At 35.6% G+C, this 19983-nt stretch overlaps 1 protein-coding gene across 1 annotated transcript in view; it reads right to left on the minus strand.

The window, feature by feature from the left end:
• The window catches only part of AGPS (alkylglycerone phosphate synthase), a 143890-nt gene that overhangs the window by 99992 nt on the left and 23915 nt on the right, over nt 1-19983 (minus strand). Inside the window, exon 2 of the mRNA XM_068544862.1 lies at nt 8217-8306. Coding sequence (XP_068400963.1) covers nt 8217-8306 — 90 coding nt within the window. The remainder of the gene's footprint in view (nt 1-8216; nt 8307-19983) is intronic.

Consider the following 19983-nt stretch of genomic DNA (forward strand, 5'->3'; position numbering starts at 1 on the left):
TAGAGCAGGAATACTATGAAAAAACTAGATTTGCTACTCAAATTTCGTTTCCTATATCTTCTATCCCAAACTCTATTTAAATGAGCTTATATGAAATATAAACATTATTTCATATATACAAGAAATCCTAAATTGTATATATATGAGAATATTGGTGCAGAAAACTCAAGTGCTTAGAGAGGCAACTTTTCAGTTTTGGAAATACTTGTCAGAGATGGCAAGATATTAAATAGCAATAAGTGCTAGAAATAAAGAGATAAAATAAATATCCTACCCTAGATCAGTGTAGTGAAGAAGGCTGATATGCAAACAATAATATTCCAATGTGTTACTGTAGCAGTAATAAAATAACTTTCAGAAAAGACCAAAACAAATTTCAAAATGTATATTTTAAAATGGTACTCAAATTTTTATTTAAGTAAACATAAAGCGTTATTATGTGTCAGGCATTGTTCTAAGTTTGTTATGTATATTAACTTATAATAATGTTATGAGGTTGATACTATTACCCCATTTTATGAATGAGGAAGCTAAGGCACAGAGAAGTTAAACAACTTAAGATGTTAGGTATGTTAAGTAACTTACTCAAGGTCACACAGCTAGTAAGTTACAAAACCAGGATATGAACCAGGTAATAAATAAGGTAAAATAAGTAATAAATAAGTCTGTGCTCTTAAATACTATATGATGCTGCCTCTAGTCTGATTCTTCCCTTACCATCATTCCAAGTGAGATCATTATTCTAAAATTCTTTATTAATGAATATTTATAAAGTCACAGTAGCTGTATTCGGTAATTTTTTTCACTATAATGTTCTTGCAACTTCTCTACTTCCCTCTCCCCACCATGATGACAGAACAGCCAAATAAAACTATACTATATTATGGCTGTTTTAGCTTTGTTTAATTTTATAAATATTTTATTTACAAAATATTGAAGTATAACATGTATACAAAAAGTAAGTGTACAGCTGAATGAATTTTTACAAAGTAAACCTCCCATGTAATCAGCATGCAGATCCAGAAATAGAACATTACCAGCACCCCAGAAATATCCCTCTCCTTGCCCCTTTCCAGGCATTATCACCTTTCCCCACACCAAAGGAACAACTATCTTGTTAACGTTATATAAATGAAATCATATAAAATGTACTTTTTGTATCTGCTTTCTTTTGTTCAATATTATATTTGTGAGAGTCATCTATGTTTGTGTACGTAGTTGCAGTCCATTCATTTCCATGGCTTAATTCCGCTGTGTGAGTATAGCATAATTACTTTATCCATTGTATTGGTGACAGAAAATAGAGTTGTTTACAGTTTTTGGTATGTGCAGGGACGTTCTTAAACTTGTTTTCTTAAGATCACATATCACATGTTTCAGAAAGCTATATAACTAGGGTGGAGTTCCTAGGCCACAGTCTATGCATATGTTTAGCTTTAGGAGGTGCTGGCAGATAGCTTTCCAAGATGTTAACAGCCAGCAATGTATAAAGAGTTCTACTTGTTCCACATCCTCTCCACACCTGGTATTGTAGTTATTTTCATTATGAGACATTCTATTGGTAATCTCTTGACAATATTAATTTGAATTTCACTGATTACTCAAGAAACTGAACTTCTTTTCATATATAACTATTGTCCATCTGGATATCCTGTTTTCAATGCCAGTTCATCTTTTACTCATTTATTATTATGTTTTTATTGATGTATAAGAATTCTCTATATATTCTGAAATCAAGGATGTATGTATTAAATATTTTCTCTCACTCTGTGATTTGTCTTTTCACTCTCTTAAAGGAGTCTTTTGATGAAAAGAAGTTCTGTATTTTAATGCTGTCTGATTCATTTTTTCCTTATATTAATGCTTTTAGTTCTCTGCTTTTTGCCTGCCTCAAATTCAGAAAGACATTCTGTATATTCTTTTAGCAATTTTATAGTTTTAGCTTATGTATTTAGGTCTATAACCTATCTGGAATTGATCTCTGTATTTGGTATGAAGTAAGGTCAGAAGTTATTTTTTTCCAAGATGGCCATTTAAGTCCTCAAAGCTATTTTTATTTTTGTGTTTAATGGAGAAAAGTGTGTGTTTAAATGAAGAAAAGAAGAGATACTCTAGTAGTCACTATCTATTCCAGATCAAAGAACAATTAAACCAATACTGAAAACAAACCAGAATAGACTATATATTGGTCTTAACATCTATGTTGTACAAGCTATTTAAAATGTTCAAGGGACTTCCCTGGAAGCGCAGTGGTTAAGAATCTGCCTGCCAATGCAGGGGACACAGGTTCGAGCCCTGGTCCGGGAAGATCCCACATGCTGCGGAGCAACTAAGCCTGTGCGCCACAACTATTGAGCCTGTGCTCTGGAGCCCGTGAGCCACAACTACTGAGCCCACGTGCCACAGGTACTGAAGCCTGCGCACCTAGAGCCCATGCTCCACAACAAGAGAAGCCACTGCAATGAGAAGCCCGCGCACTGCATCAAAGAGTAGTCCCCACTCGCCACAACTAGAGAAAGCCCGCACACAGTAACAAAGACCCAACACAGCCAAAATAAAATAAAATTAAATTAAATAAAATGTTCAAAGTGTAACACTTTTGCTCAAGATTATTTCTCACTCATTTCATCAGAGCTTGAATAACTGCAAAAGCTTTTAGCAACTAGCCTCAGAAGTTTACTTTGACTTCACAAAGACAGCCAAAGGGGGAGGGGTGGGGGGGGTGGGGAATCAGTGTGTAATATATAAATTCTGTACTGAAATTAAATATATGTTTATAATACAGAATTCAATATTAAAGGAGCCAGTGGTGGGCCCTATCCAAAGGAATTTTTAATTGGAAGTGACAAAAAGCACTCATTTTGTCATGTAATTTTAACACTTACACAGCATTGGCTGAGAGGACGTCACCTCTTATGATGACTTCATATTATATAACAAAAACACCATCTAAAATTCTCAAATAAATCTTTACATAAAGGTTAGCAAAACAAAAATAATAGTAGAATGAAAAAAATAAACAAATATGTTTTAATCAACAAGTTCCTTTTTTATATTAAAAAATCACAAGTGCTAACATTCAAACTAAAATGGGATATTTAAAGTATTATATAATAATACTTTTTTCATAAATTTAAAGAAATTGGAATGAAAGAAAGTATAAGACTCACAGCTAAAACAACTTAAGACATTCAGCATATAAAATTTTCTTCATCTTACCTGAGAGTAAAAGTATAAATTCTGGGAAATTGGTTATAACACATATGCTACTATGTGTTATAATGTCCTACAAAAAGGCCAATTTGGAAATATTAGGTTTTAATCCTGGGCCCTTATATTTTAACCATACAATTACTTTGGGTCTCGTAATATATAGGAGACTCCTGATCTTCACGGCAGGATAATATTCGGACCTTTGTGAATCCCTTAATTCACAAGTAACATTACCCATAAAATAAAAAGGTAACCCCCTTCAAGACACTTGAACCAAAAGATACAAGGTTGGTATTACTGTCATGTGCAAAAAAACTACATTCTACTATTAAGATAACCAGAATATACTTCTACAGCTGAATGCACAATATTTCAGACTCTGAAGAAATATCTTATTTGGCAGAACCTTGGATTTAAGACTTTGCTCCATTATCTATAATTCCCGCATAAAACTTAACACAGTTCAAAAAGAGTTCCATGTAAGAATGAAAGCTTTTCAATTGTACTTTTTCTTGCACCTAATGCCCTGGGATTTGAAAAACAGTAAAAGAAGCTTGACTTAATAATCATAAAGCCTAGCATACTGCCAAGGGCCCCAAAAATCTCATAAAATATCATGAGGTAAAGGAGAAAACTCTGAAATCAAAAAAGTAAATGAATGGAAAAGAAACATAAGAAAAGTTAAAGGAATTAGAGGTATTTAACATAAGAAACAGCTTTGGAATGACTTGATTCTTACAGCAAAATAATTTGGATTTACATCCAGAACTATAAATAAGCATTTATTTAACACTCATAAGACTGTACTAAGCATTGCAGGACACACAGAATTGGTATTACAATATGACTCCTGTTCTTAAGAAACTTACAACCTCGTTTAGTCAAAGCTACAAAGACATTTAATTTGTATGGTGAACATATGGGCAGGAAACATGCAACTTCTACCAGAAAGCCAAATGCCCATACCAACTGTTGAAACAAGGTGACCACTGAATAGATCTTTACCACAACTGAAGACTGGTTTGAGAACTTTAAGAAATGGTTTTTGTTGTAAAATATAAGGTGAGGTCAATTTACCACCTTTCCTTAAGATCAAAGTAGACTACATCGTAGAAGATACAGAACCAGAGCAAACTTTCAAAACCAATGAAATCACTGTATAATGGAAAGAAAACTCTATGGACATAAATATCCAAGAAGCAAGTGCACATCAGGACTTAAGGTGACTGAAGATAAGGTGACTCTCACCCTGGGGTAGTGCACAGAGGCAGCAAAATATTAGTAGACGCAACCATCTATTCTCAGTGAGTTCCACAACTGCTAACCAATTTAATAGCTTTTTATAGGAGGTAAAACTTTAAAAATTATGCCACTGAAAATACAAAGTACAACAAACCCAAACAAATTCTCTCTACTTGATCACTAACTTGTGCCTTGAAAGCACCAATTAATGTATAACGCTTTTAAAGTCAAAGAATAATGACACTTTTCAAAATTTTTAGTTTATAGAAATCTATATAGCATTAGCTCTGAAGTACTGCCTTCTGCTGCTTAAACCTAGGAGGACTCAATTCATCTATATCTAGGAGGAATAAGCATCGCAAGATTATAAACCTAGGGATTTATAAACTGACAAATTACAAGTCTGTTCAGAAAACAGACTGTGCTCAGGGAAAAACTTATGATTTTTCCCTGACATCTGTAATAGCTTAAAGTTGCTTCTAATTTAATGGTTGGGTTTGAAATGTCAAAGTTACCCTCCCCAAAATATATACAGACAACCAACCACATTTACTCATAAAAATTTTCTACCTTTTCAATGTTCTGTGGATCAGAAATAGGGGAACCCCCCATAAATTTTCACTGAGAGTCACTCTTAGTTTCTGGCACCTAAGGATTTCCCTTTCTTTCTTTCCAGCTCTGTTATTATTTCTTTCTTGTGGTATTTTATCCATGTTTTCTACCTGGTTATAGAGGGCAAAGGGTCTATATTTGTTCAGTCAACTACAATGCCGGAATAGAAAGTCTTTACAAAGAATTTCAAAAATTGGCCTTAAAACCTAATATTATTAATACAAAATGGTGAATTGATATTGTTTTCTTGTACTCATCCTTTCTAGTCACAAATTCCATTTTCTCTTTTAGGAATATCACAACCTTCTTACGCTTCTGTCCGTCACGCTCCTGTGGAGCAACAGGAACTTTTGTCATAGGATAACTTTTTACAATATGACTAACTCTACTGTACTGGTGTATAGAGTGTAGAAGGCTCCTGTAAAGTGCTTCCAGAGACTGGAAAGAGAATAAAATCAATACAGTGGATGAGTATGGTACCTCATTAGCACAGTATAATAGAACGAGCACAAAAATGAAGCTTAAAACACTTGTTTTTTAATCACAATTTCCCACTGTGCAGCTGACCTCAAGTAAGCTATTTAACCTCTCTCTTACTCAATCTCCTAATTATTTCTAAGAACATATCACTACCCACTTAGGGTTATTTTAAGTTAACTCAGTAGGCACTCAATAAGTAATAGCTATTATTATCTTAAATAATGTTTCTAAATGTTTTCTGATAAAAAAAAATCAGAGAAATCTACTAGTTCAATCATTAGCCCTAGGAAACTAGACTAGATACAGAGAAAGCTATGATCCAATTCAATCCAGTTTATTACCTTGTCTGTGGCAAGATAATGGTGCTTCTGGAAGCACCAAAATGAGACCTGAATATTATTTAGTTATTTGGTTTCAGTTATTAAATAGTTTATGTATAACATATTTAATCCTAGAACATTTAAATTCCATTTCTGTGTTTGCAGAATTACCCTCTGGATAATGGATAATTCAGTAGGAAGCAAAGGTTACCCTTGCAGGCTCTGCCAGTCAGATGTACCCTTGTTCTCTTCCCCTCTCCCCCACTGGACTTGGACTCAGGAGTCAACAGTGCAAAGAAATGAGGCCTTTAAGAAGTCCATTCTGGTTGGAGGGGCAGCAGCAGTAATCTTCTGAAGTCAACGGAAAAATTCTCTAATTCTACTACAACCTGGATAAAAATCTCTCTCAAGACCACTGAATTCCCTTTGCTCTGAATTTATGCTCTCCAAATAATATATAAATTACAAATTTTGTTTTCTACATATCTTAATATCAGGAAGGGCATTAACAAGTATTCTACATCCTGAAAAAGAAATAATCTAATCATAAGTGAACACACTGGGGCTCTAATTTTTTTTTTAGTATCTTATGAGTGTCGCACATGTATCAGCCACCTACAATCTGATCCTCTCTGGGAAAACTGGCAAGCCAAGTGCCAGAACACCCAAAATAAGAGCCAGATTCTAAACCCATGGGTATGAGGGTTCATACACTAAGGTATAAATAATTCTGACACTTCCTATGACTAATCATTCACTTCACACACATACACTGCTAACATAAACCAATGCATAGCCTACAGTACACTACAGAAGACAGTAGGTATCTTATGCTTTCAATGGCACAGTGCACAAGTGCCTATTTGCCCCCTCACATAAAACAAAGATGCTATAACTTCAAGGTCCAGAGAGAGAGAAAGAGAGAAATGAAGACAGTATCTAAGAAGAGAGGAAGTTGGTTTTCTAAGTTCAGAAGATTCACTTTTTCCCCCCTGAAGATTCTGTAAAGCCAATCTCTACATGACAAGTTTCTACTGTATTAGACATTATTCTATTTAAAACATAAAACACTCAATGTTTAGAACACTGGTAAATTTAATTTTAACCAGAAATTCCTTCTACCTGAATTACACAATTTCTCAACTAAGCCTCCACCAACATGCTGTCCAGTCACACTAAAGAATGGGAATGAGAATGCAGATAATTATTTTTCCTATTAAAAAGCAAATGTAAAGTGTACATCTTCACACCTTCATTAAAATTAGTTACTAATTACCATTCCTGAGGTTTTGTTTCAGGTACGAAGTACGTTTAAGTTAAAAACAAAAATGGAATGGTTATGTTGTAAAGAAAAAGAATTTCTCCAGAGAAAACTTTTCTTGCTGATATTTCAATATACTGATATACCATATACTTGTTCTAAAAACAAGTATATTAATGCCCAATAGATATGAAGTCAAAGTGCAATACTGGAACAGATTCATGATATACGTAATCCAATTTTTTACCTAGTCTCAATTTTTAATTATTTTCAGAGCCACATTTAAATATTTTGTATTTGTACTCACTGTCCTTCCAAGTTATATCAAAATTCAATAGACAAACCCAAAACACCAGCTTCGGCAGGGTCAATGTTGCTTAAAATCAATTAAGAACTCATTTTACAATTCTGTCTACATCTATAACAGTAACAATACAAATATTCTTTAGAATTCTTATCAACATTATTACCAAAAGTATTTCAGAATGTGAAAGTTACCACACAAATGACTGATCTTTCTTCATCACTTCTTCCCTAATATACCTCAGAAAACTAATTTTAAAAATACTATATTCACAAGGACCTTCCATAATGTTCACCTTCCATAATAACCCAACCAAAATTATATTTCCAGTCTTAAACAAAGAGTTACTTTGAACAAGCTGATGTCGTGCAGATTAGATGGTGGGTAACTGCAAACCTTTTTGGATCCTGATTCAAACTACCTACAGAATGATATTTTTTAGACAGAGAAATGTGAATGTGAATAACCAGATATTACAAAATTTCTGTTATTTGGGGGAGTATGATAATAGTATTATATGATTGGTTATATTAGGTCCTTATTTTTTAAAGGGATACATATATAAATATTTAGAAGTGACATGACAATGTCAGAATTTGATACATAACAGAAAAAGAAAAGCAATTATGGTAAAATGTTAATAACCTTTAAAACAAGGGGGGAGTCATTCTATTATCCTATTTTTTATGTATGTCTATTATTTCACATTATATTTGTTATTTATGTTTAAAATTTTTCAGAGAAAGAGAAATAAAAGGAATAAAACAAAGAAAAAACCAGTTACCTTTTCCCAGTCAACTCAACTTGTCCTTTCTTATTGAAGAAGAACCTGGAATCATTATATCCCCATCCATTCCATTTCATAACTTCTTGCCTAATAATCAGAAAAATATACATAAATGAGATCTATACTAAACATCTCAAAACTGAACACTGCATCATTGACTATTAACTTTCACAATCATTTAACAGAAGACCTTATTCCACTAATATTATGTTGCTTTAAATAAAATGAATATATATTAAAATGTCTATACATTAATATTTCTAAATATAGAATCACTCTGATGAGCAGCACCTGCTTCACAAAGGGCTACAACCACTAAATTTAACGCATTCAAAGGAAAAAGGAAGGAGAAGGAGAAAAATATTCTTAGAGTATAAATATGCTTCATTTTGCACATTATTGAGTTTATATTATATGACGGCCTGAAATATTTTGCAACTAAAATAAAATTTACTTAACAGGAAACAAGATTTTTCATATATTAGAAAAATCGCAATTATTAATCTTCTGCTAGAATGAAAAAGACCAATTTACAAAGTAGGTTCACTAGCCCTGACACTACCAGCAGCAGGCACTTTCAATAAAGTAGCTTAAAAATCTGAACACTGGGTTTACAAACATTCTAAATCCTTCAACTTCTATGTAAATGCCAACATCTACCTTAATCTACATATTAACATTAACATAACAGTTAATGACCATACCAGTTTTCAATGTTCCAAAACAATGTTATCTTTAATTTCCAAAATGCCAGTATTTCATAGTTTTAAAAATCGTTTTCAGGGCTTCCCTGGTGGCGCAGTGGTTGAGAATCTGCCTGCAGATGCAGGGGACACGGGTTTGAGCCCTGGTCTGGGAAGATCCCACATGCCGCGGAGCAACTAGGCCTGTGAGCCACAACTACTGAGCCTGCACGTCTGGAGCCTGTGCTCCGCAACAAGAGAGTCCACGATAGTGAGAGGCCCGCGCACCGCGATGAAGAGTGGCCCCCGCTTGCCACAACTGGAGAAAGCCCTCGCACAGAAACGAACACCCAACACAGCCAAAAAAAAAAATTGTTTTCATCAAAATCAATCACTCACTCATTCAATTTTACACATTACAAAAGAATTAGATTGGTTTGGACCCATGCAGAACACAAAAAGCAACCACACCGAACTACTGTGTCAGCATTTAATACATATTTTAGCATGGTGCCCTAGCACACTTGGGCCACTGAAATAAACTGATGGTGAATCTTCTTACTGCAAATTCAATGATGTAGTTTATGATGAAAATACTTGAAAATACATCGTAAGAAAGAACTCTGTAACTATGTGTGGTGATGAATGTTAACTAGACTTATTACAGTGATAAATTCACAATATACACAAATATCGAATCACTAAGCTGTACACCTAAAACTAGTATAATGTTACACGTCAATTTTACCTCAATTTTTTAATGAAATTTCAAAATAAACAAAGACGTACTATTAAAAAGTGTTCTAGGGATTCCCTGGTGGCACAGTCGTTAAAAATCCGCCTGCCAATGCAGAGGACACAGGTTGGAGCCCTGGTCCGGTAAGATCCCACATGCCGCGGAGCAACTAAGTCTGTGCGCCAAAACTACTGAGCCTGTGCTCTAGAGCCTGCGAGCCACAACTACTGAGCCCACGTGCCACAACTACTGAAGCCCGCATGCCTAGAGCCAGAGCTCGGCAACAAGAGAAGCCACCGCAGTGAGAAGCCCGTGCACCACAATGAAGAGTAGCCCCTGCTCACCTCAACCAGAGAAAGCCCACATGCAGCAACGAAGACCCAACACAGCCAAAAAAACAACTGAATAAATAAAAAATAAAAAGTGTTCTAATTCTCCATAATTCTCAAGGAAGAAAATAGGAAGAAAATGACTACTGACAAGCATGCAAATTTTTTATTACAACCATAATTCTTCTTCCGGTTCAAGGGCTTTTCAAACAAGTAGAACACTAACACGATACAAATGAACCAAATACAGTCATTAATTATGTAATGAAATCCCCATCTATACATAAAATTAAGAAAAAAGAAACTAGGAATACTCTCTTTAAAATGAGAGTTTGCTAACAATAAAAACTAAATTTCCTATACAAACACATACTGTTCAAAAACATCACGATCCATCTATCTATCTATCTATTTATTTATTGCCACACTGGGTCTTTGTTGCTGCATGCGGGCTCTCTCTAGTTGCGGTGAGCGGGGGCTACTTTTCGTTGCGGTGCGTGGGCTTCTCATTGCGGTGGCTTCCCTTGTTGTGGAGCACGTGCTCTAGGGCGTGCAGGCTTCAGTACTTGTGACGCACGGGCTGAGTAGATGTGGCACACAGGCTTAGTTGCTCTGCCACATGTAGGATCTTCCCGGACCAGGGATTGAACTCGTATCCCCTGCATTGGCAGGCAGATTGTTAACAACTGAGCCACCAGTGAAGCCCTCAAAAACATCTTAAAGAGTAACAAATCCAGAGATTAGATTTGTAGATGAGCCTGTTATAAACTATCATTCAATATTTTCTTATTTCACAATTCTACCTCACTGTAGAGGGAGGTTTCAAAAGAGAGCTTCTGGAAAAACTCTCTACAGAAAAATCTCATGACTAATGACATGTCACTAATCCACTTGTTTTATTTTTTTTTTCCACGTCTTTATTGGAGTATAATTGCATTACAATGCTGTGTTACTTGCTGCTGTATAACAAAGTGAATCAGCTATATGTATACATGTATCCCCATACCTCCTCCCTCTTGTGTCTCCTTCCCACCTTCCCTACTCCCTATCCCACCCCTTTAGGTGGACACAAAGCACCAAGCTGATCTCCCTTTGCTATGCAGCTGCTTCCCACTAGCTATCTATTTTTACATTTGGTAGTGTATATATGTCAATGCTACTCTCTCACTTCATCCCAGCTTACCCTTCCCCCTCCCCATGTCCTAAAGTCCACTCTCTACGTCTGTGTCTTTATTCCTGTCCTTCCCCTAGGTTCATCAGAACCTTTTTTTTTTTTAGATTCCATATATATGTGTTAGCATATGGTATGTTTTCCTCTTTCTGACTTACTTCACTCTGTATGACAAACTCTAGGTCCATCCACCTCACTACAAATAACTCAATTTCGTTTCTTTATATAGCTGAGTAATATTCCATTGTATATATATGCCACTCTTCTTTATCCATTCATCTGTAGATGGACACTTAGGTTGCTTCCATGTCCTGGCTACTGTAAATGGAGTTGCAATGAACATTGTGGCACATGACTCTTTGAATTATGGTTTTCTCAAGGTATATGCCCAGCAGTGGGATTGCTGGGTCGTATGGTAGCTCTATTTTTAGTTTTTTAAGGAACCTCCATACAGCTCTCCATAGTGGTTGTATCAATTTACATTCCCACCAACAGTGCAAGAGGGTTCCCTTTTCTCCACACCCTCTCCAGCATTTATTGTCTGTAGATTTTTTGATGATGGCCATTATGACTGGTGTGAGGTGATACCTCATTGTACTTTTGATTTCCATTTCTCTAATTATTAGTGATGTTGAGCATCCTTTCATGTGTTTATTGGCAATCTGTATATCTTCTTTGGAAAAATGTCTATTTAGGTCTTCTGCCCATTTTTGGATTGGGTTGTTTGGTTTTTTGATATTGAGCTGCATGAGCTGCTTGTGTATTTTGGAGATTAATCCTTTGTCAGCTGCTTCATTTGCAAATATTTTCTCCCATTCTGAGGGTTTTCTTTTGGTCTTGTTTATGGTCTCCTTTGCTGTGCAAAAGCTTTTAAGCTTCATTAAGTCCCATTTGTTTATTTTTGTTTTTATTTCCATTTCTCAAGGAGGTGGGTCAAAAAGGATCTTGCTGTGATTTATGTCATAGAGTGTTCTGCCTATGTTTTCCTCTAAGAGTTTTATAGTCTCTGGCCTTACATTTAGGTCTTTAATCCATTTTGAGTTTATTTTTGTGTATGGTGTTAGGCAGTGTTCTAATTTCATTCTTTTACATGCAGCTGTCCAGTTTCCCCAGCACCACTTATTGAAGAGGCTGTCTTTTCTCCATTGTATACTGGAGACGCAGTGGTTAAGAATCCACCTGCCAATGCAGGGGATATGGGTTCGAGCCCTGGTCCGGGAAGATCCCACATGCCGCGGAGCAACTAAGCCCTGCGCCACAACTACTGAGCCTGCGCTCTAGAGCCGGCAAGTCACAACTACTAAGCCCGCACACCTCAAGCCCATGCTCCACAACAAAGAGAAGCCAACACAATGAGAAGCCCGTGCACCACAACAAAGAGTAGCCCCCGCTTGCCACAACTAGAAAAAGCCCACGCACAGCAACAAAGACCCAACACAGCCATAAATAAATCAATTAATTAAAAAAACAAAAAAAAAGTATACACTGTGCCCATTGTATACTCTTGCCTCCTTTATCAAAGATAAGGTGACTGTATGTGCGTGGGTTTATCTCTGGGCTTTCTCTCCTGTTCCATTGATCTATATTTCTGTTTTTGTGCCAGTACCATACTGCCTTGATTACTGTAGCTTTGTAGTATAGTCTGAAGTCAGGGAGCCTGATTCCTCCAGCTTTGTGTTTCTTTCTCGGGGTCTTTTGTGTTTTCATACAAACTGTGAAAGGTTTTGTTCTAGTTCTGTGAAAAATGCCATTGGTAGTTTGATAGAGATTGCACTGAATCTGTAGATTGTTTTGGGTAGTATAGTCATTTTCACAATGTTGATTCTTCCAATACAAGAACATGGTATATCTCTCCATCTGTTTGTATTGTCATTAATTTCTTTCATCCGTGTCTTATAGTTTTCTGCATACAGGTCTTTTGTCTCCCTAGGTAGGTTTATTCCTAGGTATTTTATTCTTTTTGTTGCAGTGGTAAATGGGAGTGTTTCCTTAATTTCTCTTTCAGATTTTTCATCATTAGTGCATAGGAATGCAAGAGATTTCTGTGCATTAATTTTGTATCCTGCTACTTTACCAAGTTCACGATTAGCTCTAGTAGTTTTCTGGTAGCATCTTTGGGATTCTCTATGTATAGTATCATGTCATCTGCAAACAGTGACAACTTTACTTCTTCTTTTCCGATTTGGATTCCTTTTATATCTTTTTCTCCTCTGATTGCTGTGGCTAAAACTTCCAAAACTATAATAGTTTTTGAATAATAGTGGTGAGAGTGGGCAACTTTGTCTTGTTCCTGATCTTAGTGGAAATGATTTCAGTTTTTCACCACTGAGGAGGACGTTGGCTGTTGGTTTGTCATATATGGCCTTTATTATGTTGAGGTAAGTTCCCTCTCTGCCTACTTTCTGGAGGGTCTTTATCATAAATGGGTGTTGAATTTTGTCAAAAGCTTTTTCTGTATCTATTGAGATGATCATATGGTTTTTCTCCTTTAATTTGTTAATATGGTGTATCACATTGACTGATTTGCATATATTGAACAATCCCTGCATTCCTGGGATAAACCCTACTTGATCATGATGTATGATCCTTTTAATATGCTGTTGGATTCTGTTTGCGAGTATTTTGTTGAGAATTTTTGCATCTATGTTCATCAGTGATACTGGCCTGTAGTTTTCTTTTTTTGTGACATCTTTGTCTGGTTTTGGCATCAGGTTGATGGTGACCTCATAGAATGAGTTTCGGAATGTTCCACCCTCTGCTATATTTTAGAAGAGCTTAAGAAGGATAGGTGTTAGCTCTTGTTTAAATGTTTGATAGAATTCACCTGTGAAGCCATCTGGTCCTGGGGCTTTATTTTTTGGAAGATTTTTAATCACAGTATCAATTTCAGTGCTTCTGATTGGTCTGTTTATCTTTTCTATTTTTTCCTGGTTCAGTCTCAGAAGGTTGTGCTTTTCTAAAGATCTGTCCATTTCTTCCACGTTCTCCATTTTATTGGCATATGGTTGCTTGTAGTAATCTCTCATGATCCTTTGTATTTCGGCAGTGTCTGTTGTTACTTCTCCTTTTTCATTTCTAATTCTATTGATTTGAGTCTTTTCCCTTGTTTTCTTTATGAGTCTGGCTAATGGTTTATCAATTTTGTTTATCTTCTCAAAGAACCAGATTTTAGTTTTATTGATCTTTGCTATCATTGCCTTCATTTCTATTTCATTTGTTTCTGCTCTGATCTTTATAATTTCTTTACTTCTGCTAACTTTGGGGTTTTTTTGTTCTTCTTTCTCTAATTGCTTTAGGTGTAAGGTTAGGTTGTTTATTTTAGATGTTTCTTGTTTCTTGAGGTAGGATTGTACTGCTGTAAACTTCCCTCTTAGAACTGCTTTTGCTGCATCCCATAGGTTTTGGGTCGTCGTGTTTTCATTGTCATTTGTTACTAGGTATTTTTTGGTTTCTTCAGTGATCTCTTGGTTATTTAGTAGTGTACTGTTTAGCCTCCATGTGTTTGTATTTTTTACAGATTTTTTTCCTGTAATTGATATCTAGTCTCATAGCATTGTGGTCAGAAAAGATACTTGATACGATTTCAATTTTCTTAAATTTACCAAGGCTTGATTTGTGACCCACATATGATCTATCCTGGAGAATGTTCCATGAGCACTCAAGAAGGAAGTGTATTCGTTGTTTTTGGATGCAATGTCCTGTAAGTATCAATTAAGTCCATCTTGTTTAATGTGTCATTTAAAGCTTGTGTTTCCTTATTTTCATTTTGGATGATCAGTCCATTGGTGAAAGTGGGGTGTTAAACTCCCCCACTATGATTGTGTTACTGTCAATTTCCCCTTTTATGGCTGTTAGCATTTGCCTTATGTATTGAGGTGCTCCTGTGTTGGGTGCATAAATATTTACAATTGTTATATCTTCTTCTTGGATTGATCCCTTGATCATTATGTAGTGTCCTTCTTTGTCTCTTGTAATAATCTTTATTTTAAAGTCTATTTTGTCTGATATGAGAATTGCTACTCCAGCTTTCTTTTGATTTCCATTTGCATGGAATATCTTTTTCCATCCCCTCACTTTCAGTCTGTATGTGTCCCTAGGTCTGAAGTGGGTCTCTTGTAGACAGCATATATATGGGTCTTGTTTTTGTATCCATTCAGCCAGTCTATGTCTTTTGGTTGGAGCATTTAATCCATTTACATTTAAGGTAATTATCCATATGTATGTTCCTATTACCATTTTCTTAATTGTTTTGAGTTTGTTATTGAAGGTCTTTTCCTTCTCTTGTGCTTCCTGCCTAGAGAAGTTCCTTTAGCATTTGTTGTAAAGCTGGTTTGGTGCTGCTGAATTCTCTTAGCTTTTGCTTGTCTGTAAAGGTTTTAATTTCTCCATCAAATCTGAATGAGATCCTTGCTGGGTAGAGTAATCTTGGTTGTAGGTTTTTCCCTTTCATCACTTTAAATATGTCCTGCCACTCCCTTCTGGCTTGCAGAGTTTCCCCTGAAAGATCAGCTGTTAACCTTGGGGATTCCCTTGTATGTTGTTTGTTGCTTTTCCCTTGCTGCTTTTAATATTTTTCCATTGTGTTTAATTTTTGATAGTTTGATTAATATGTGTCTTGGCGTGTTTCTCCTTGAATTTATCCTGTATGGGACTCTGCACTTCCTGGACTTGATGGACCATTTCCTTTCCCATATTAGGAAAGTTTTCAACTATAATCTTTTCAAATATTTTCTCAGTCCCTTTTTTTTCCTCTTCTTCTTCTGGGACCTCTATAATTCGAATGTTGGTGCATTTAATGTTGTCCCAGAGGTCTCTGAGACTGTCCTCAATTCTTTTCATTCTTTTTTCTTTATTCTGCCCTGTGGTAGTTATTTCCACTACTTTATCTTCCAGGTCACTTCTCCGTTCTTCTGCCTCAGTTATTCTGCTATTGATTCCTTCTAGAGCATTTTTAATTTCATTTATTGTGTTGTTCATCATTGTTTGTTTGCTCTTTAGTTCTTCGAGGTCCTTGTTAAACGTTTTTTGTATTTTCTCCATTCTATTTCCAAGATTTTGGATCATCTTTACTATCATTTCTCTGAATTCTTTTTCATGTAGACTGCCTATTTCCTCTTCATTTGTTTGGTCTGGTGGGCTTGCTCCTTCATCTGCTGTGTATTTCTCTGTCTTCTCATTTTGCTTAACTTACTGTGTTTGGGGTCTCCTTTTCGCAGGCTGCAGGTTCGTAGTTCCCGTTGTTTTTGGTGTCTGTCCCCAGTGGGTAAGGTTGGTCCAGTGGGTTGTGTAGGCTTCCTGGTGGAGGGGACTGGTGCCTGTCTTCTGGTGGATGAGGCTGGATCTTGTCCTTCTAGTGGCCAGCACCACATCCGGTGGTGTGTTTTGGGGTGTCTCTAAACTTATTATGATTTTAGGCAGCCTTTCTGCTAATGGGTAGGGTTGTGTTCCTGTCTTGCTAGTTGTTTGGCATAGGGTGTCCAGCACTGTAGCTGGCTGGTCGTTGAGTGGAGCTGGGTCTTAGTGTTGAGATGGAGATCTCTGGGAGAGTTTTCACTGTTTGATATTACAGGGGGCTGGGAGGTCTCTGGTGGACCACTGTCCTGAACTTGGCTCTCCCACCGTAGAGGCTCAGGCCTCACACCCGGCCAGAGCACCAAGACCCTGTGAGCCACACGGCATGAAAGAGCATCTTGATTTGGAGGCTGGCAGCCAGTTAACTTGTCACCTGATCTTCATATGCAAAAGGCCTTTATTCCACTGGTCTCTGAGATCTCCTCATGCTCTTTAATCTTCTTTGCTCAACTCCTAAACTTTCCCCCCCTCCCTCTGGCCTGTATAGTATTCTTACCTCAATGCCCCCTTGCTGCAAATGCAAAACAGGCTTCCCAGGGGTAGACTATTTGGGTCTTTGCCAGCCAAGAGATGGCTTTTTATCATGCAGAATGTTTCTCTGTTGTTGTTATTATTGCTGTCCTATTTTTCTTTTAGCAGTTTATTACAAGTTATGATAAAGGATACAGGTGAACATCCAATGGAAGAGATGCATAAGGCAAGGCATGGGGGGAGGGGCACGGAGCGTCCATGCTCTCTCCAGGCCCAAAACTCTGACCAAATCTCCACGTGTTCACTCACCTGGGAGTTCTCCAAACCCCGTCCTTTTGGGTTTTTATAGAGGCCTGCACTTGTTTTCTTAAGTTTACACTTTGTAAAAACAGATTAGGTTATTGTCCACTTTGCTTTTTTCATGATTGTATTCTCTTAACTTTTCTGAATATAATTTACTTAATATTTTATTTTTATTATGTTTCCATAATAATTTACATGAGAATATGTACATTTTAGTTAACATCTTTACTTAATATTTTATAATATGTGCATATATTTTTGTATATGCAATGAATTTTATTAGTGAATTTAAACATTTGTCATGAAATCTGTACTCTATAAAAGAATAGTTTCATATTATACAAAATAAATGCAAAAATACCAATATAGTCATTTTGCCTTGGTATTACAATCACTAAGCACGGGAAATTATTTCAGTACAGATGTTGAATTTGGCAGGTTTACATAGCTTAACAATGAGAATCATTTTCCTTAAAATTATGCTTAGAATTTTAAAAAATTATTCCCAGATGGCCTCAAAGTAAATGTGATTACATGTGCTCACTCTTAACACTTCATGAGAAAACTGAATCAAGGAAATAAGCAGGAAATATCTGCTGCTGTACACTGAAAAATGAAGAGATTTACATACTCAAGACTCTGGAACTTAAATTTTCAGTTGGGTAATATCTTAAAGAACCTCCAAGTTTTTAACTGTAGGCTAAGGTACCTTTTTCTTTCTTGTCATCTCAATCAGAAAATTCTGCCTATGATATAGGCCTTACCATACTTATACCAACTTTTGGAAGCTTCCCGGAAGTTGAAATACAGGCATTTGTAATGCATTTGTGCCTTAAAAAAACAATGTTATGTTGCTTAAGTAGTATGTAATTAAAATCTAGATTACCCCCAAACCAATTTTCTGTTATGTTCAAAGTACCCCACATATTAAATAAAACATAGGCAAATTTCCTAGGCTTCTGGTTTTAAACTTTTATATACATGTATCCCTTCAAATTACTAATATTTTCTATGACAGTTAAACTTAACTATGTGATTACATTAAACTTTAAAATAACTTCTTATATAGAAGAATGTAATGAGTACACTGAAAGGCATTTTATAGCATTAACATTTAAAAAATTAGAGTAAAACTTTACACGGTCATAGAATTCTAAAACTAAAAAGGTCCTTAGAAACCATCCAGTTCAACTGCTCATTTTTCAGATGAAGAAATGTGTGCCCAGAGAAGTACTCATGATTACACAGTTAAGTTAGTTGTGAGTGTCAGAAAGTGAACTCCCAATCTTGTCATTCTTTCTCTTCAGAGAGGTAATATTCAAAACCCACTAAGTCATGCTCTCAGGTAACTAAAATGATTTAAAGGAACCTCTTCTTCATCGCATTAGTATTTTTCTAAGCACTATTACATGTTATTATTATAATCATTATTCTGCACTTGACCTAAAGGAAAACATTTAAGAATCAAGGAATCTGGTTGTATTAGGATACCCAATGACTTATACTCCCTTTATCTAGAGGATAATGAATTCTGCCATTCATCATAATGATTCCAAAGCACTCCCGAAATGAAGAATGATCAAAGAATCACCAACTTTCCATAAGATTCGAATAAAAGAATTCAATTCTCAACTAACCATAGAAATCAACTAACCAGACTGATCTCTCACACTTTCCACTTCTTAGAGCTAACTACAAATTTAATGTCTTCAAGATATAAGACTCCCCTCCCCCCCCCGCCAAGAAACAAGAAAAGCTGGATTGATTTTACTACACACACACACACACACAAGTCCATGTTTTACACATTTACACATCTGACCACAGTATCAAATAGTGAAAAAGCACATTATATTAGCTGGCATAACAAAAGAAAAAGGAGACATTAAAATAGCACCACACGTACACAAGGTGGCAGTATTCTCCCATGCTATACATACTCACTATTCTGCATTTCCCAGTGCTGATTTTTGCACAATTTTTAACTGAAATTTTAGATTTAACATTATCTTTATCAAAACCATAGCGTTCCTTTCTTTATTCTTAAAATGGGAAATTTTCATTTTTATGTCTCTGTACAAACATAGATTAAGTCAGATTACTATTCCTCTACTAGTGATTTAAAGGAACCTCTTCTTCATCACATCAATATTTTTCTAAGCACTATTACAGGTTGCAAGCATCCCGATATAAATGCATAGTTCCTATCATTACTATTTCTAATCATGATAGTTTTCACTGGAAAATAAAGAAAAGGAAAATATGCTTTGAGCTACTTTTATTTGAGGTTAGCAATAAAAAAAGTTCAGCTAGCTGATAACTAAAAAAAAAATATTTTTCCAATATAATTCCAAAAATCAAAATTCTAATACAAGATACTTCACTGCTCAGTTCAGATAAAAAACCAAATTATTATCTATATTTTCTAATTTAAACAATGAGAAAGAGATCATATGATCTCAGAGCTTTTGAAAAATAAAAACTGAAGTATGAAACTTAAGCCCCAATGCTGGATTTCTACTAACAAAGCTCAGTATCAGTTAAATTCAAATTAATTCCATATGTATTATAATCTGTAGAAGTTAAAAAAATTTTTTTTTGATCTTTCAAGGAGTTTTTGGTGCTAATTAAAATCCTCATTATCTGGTAATGTGTTTAATTACTTTAAGACCCAAATAATCCAAAGGAAATCACAAAAGTGAAGTAAAAAATAAAAGTG

Source organism: Eschrichtius robustus, chromosome 5 (assembly GCF_028021215.1).
Source record: "Eschrichtius robustus isolate mEscRob2 chromosome 5, mEscRob2.pri, whole genome shotgun sequence".
NCBI classification, from domain to species: domain Eukaryota; kingdom Metazoa; phylum Chordata; class Mammalia; order Artiodactyla; family Eschrichtiidae; genus Eschrichtius; species Eschrichtius robustus.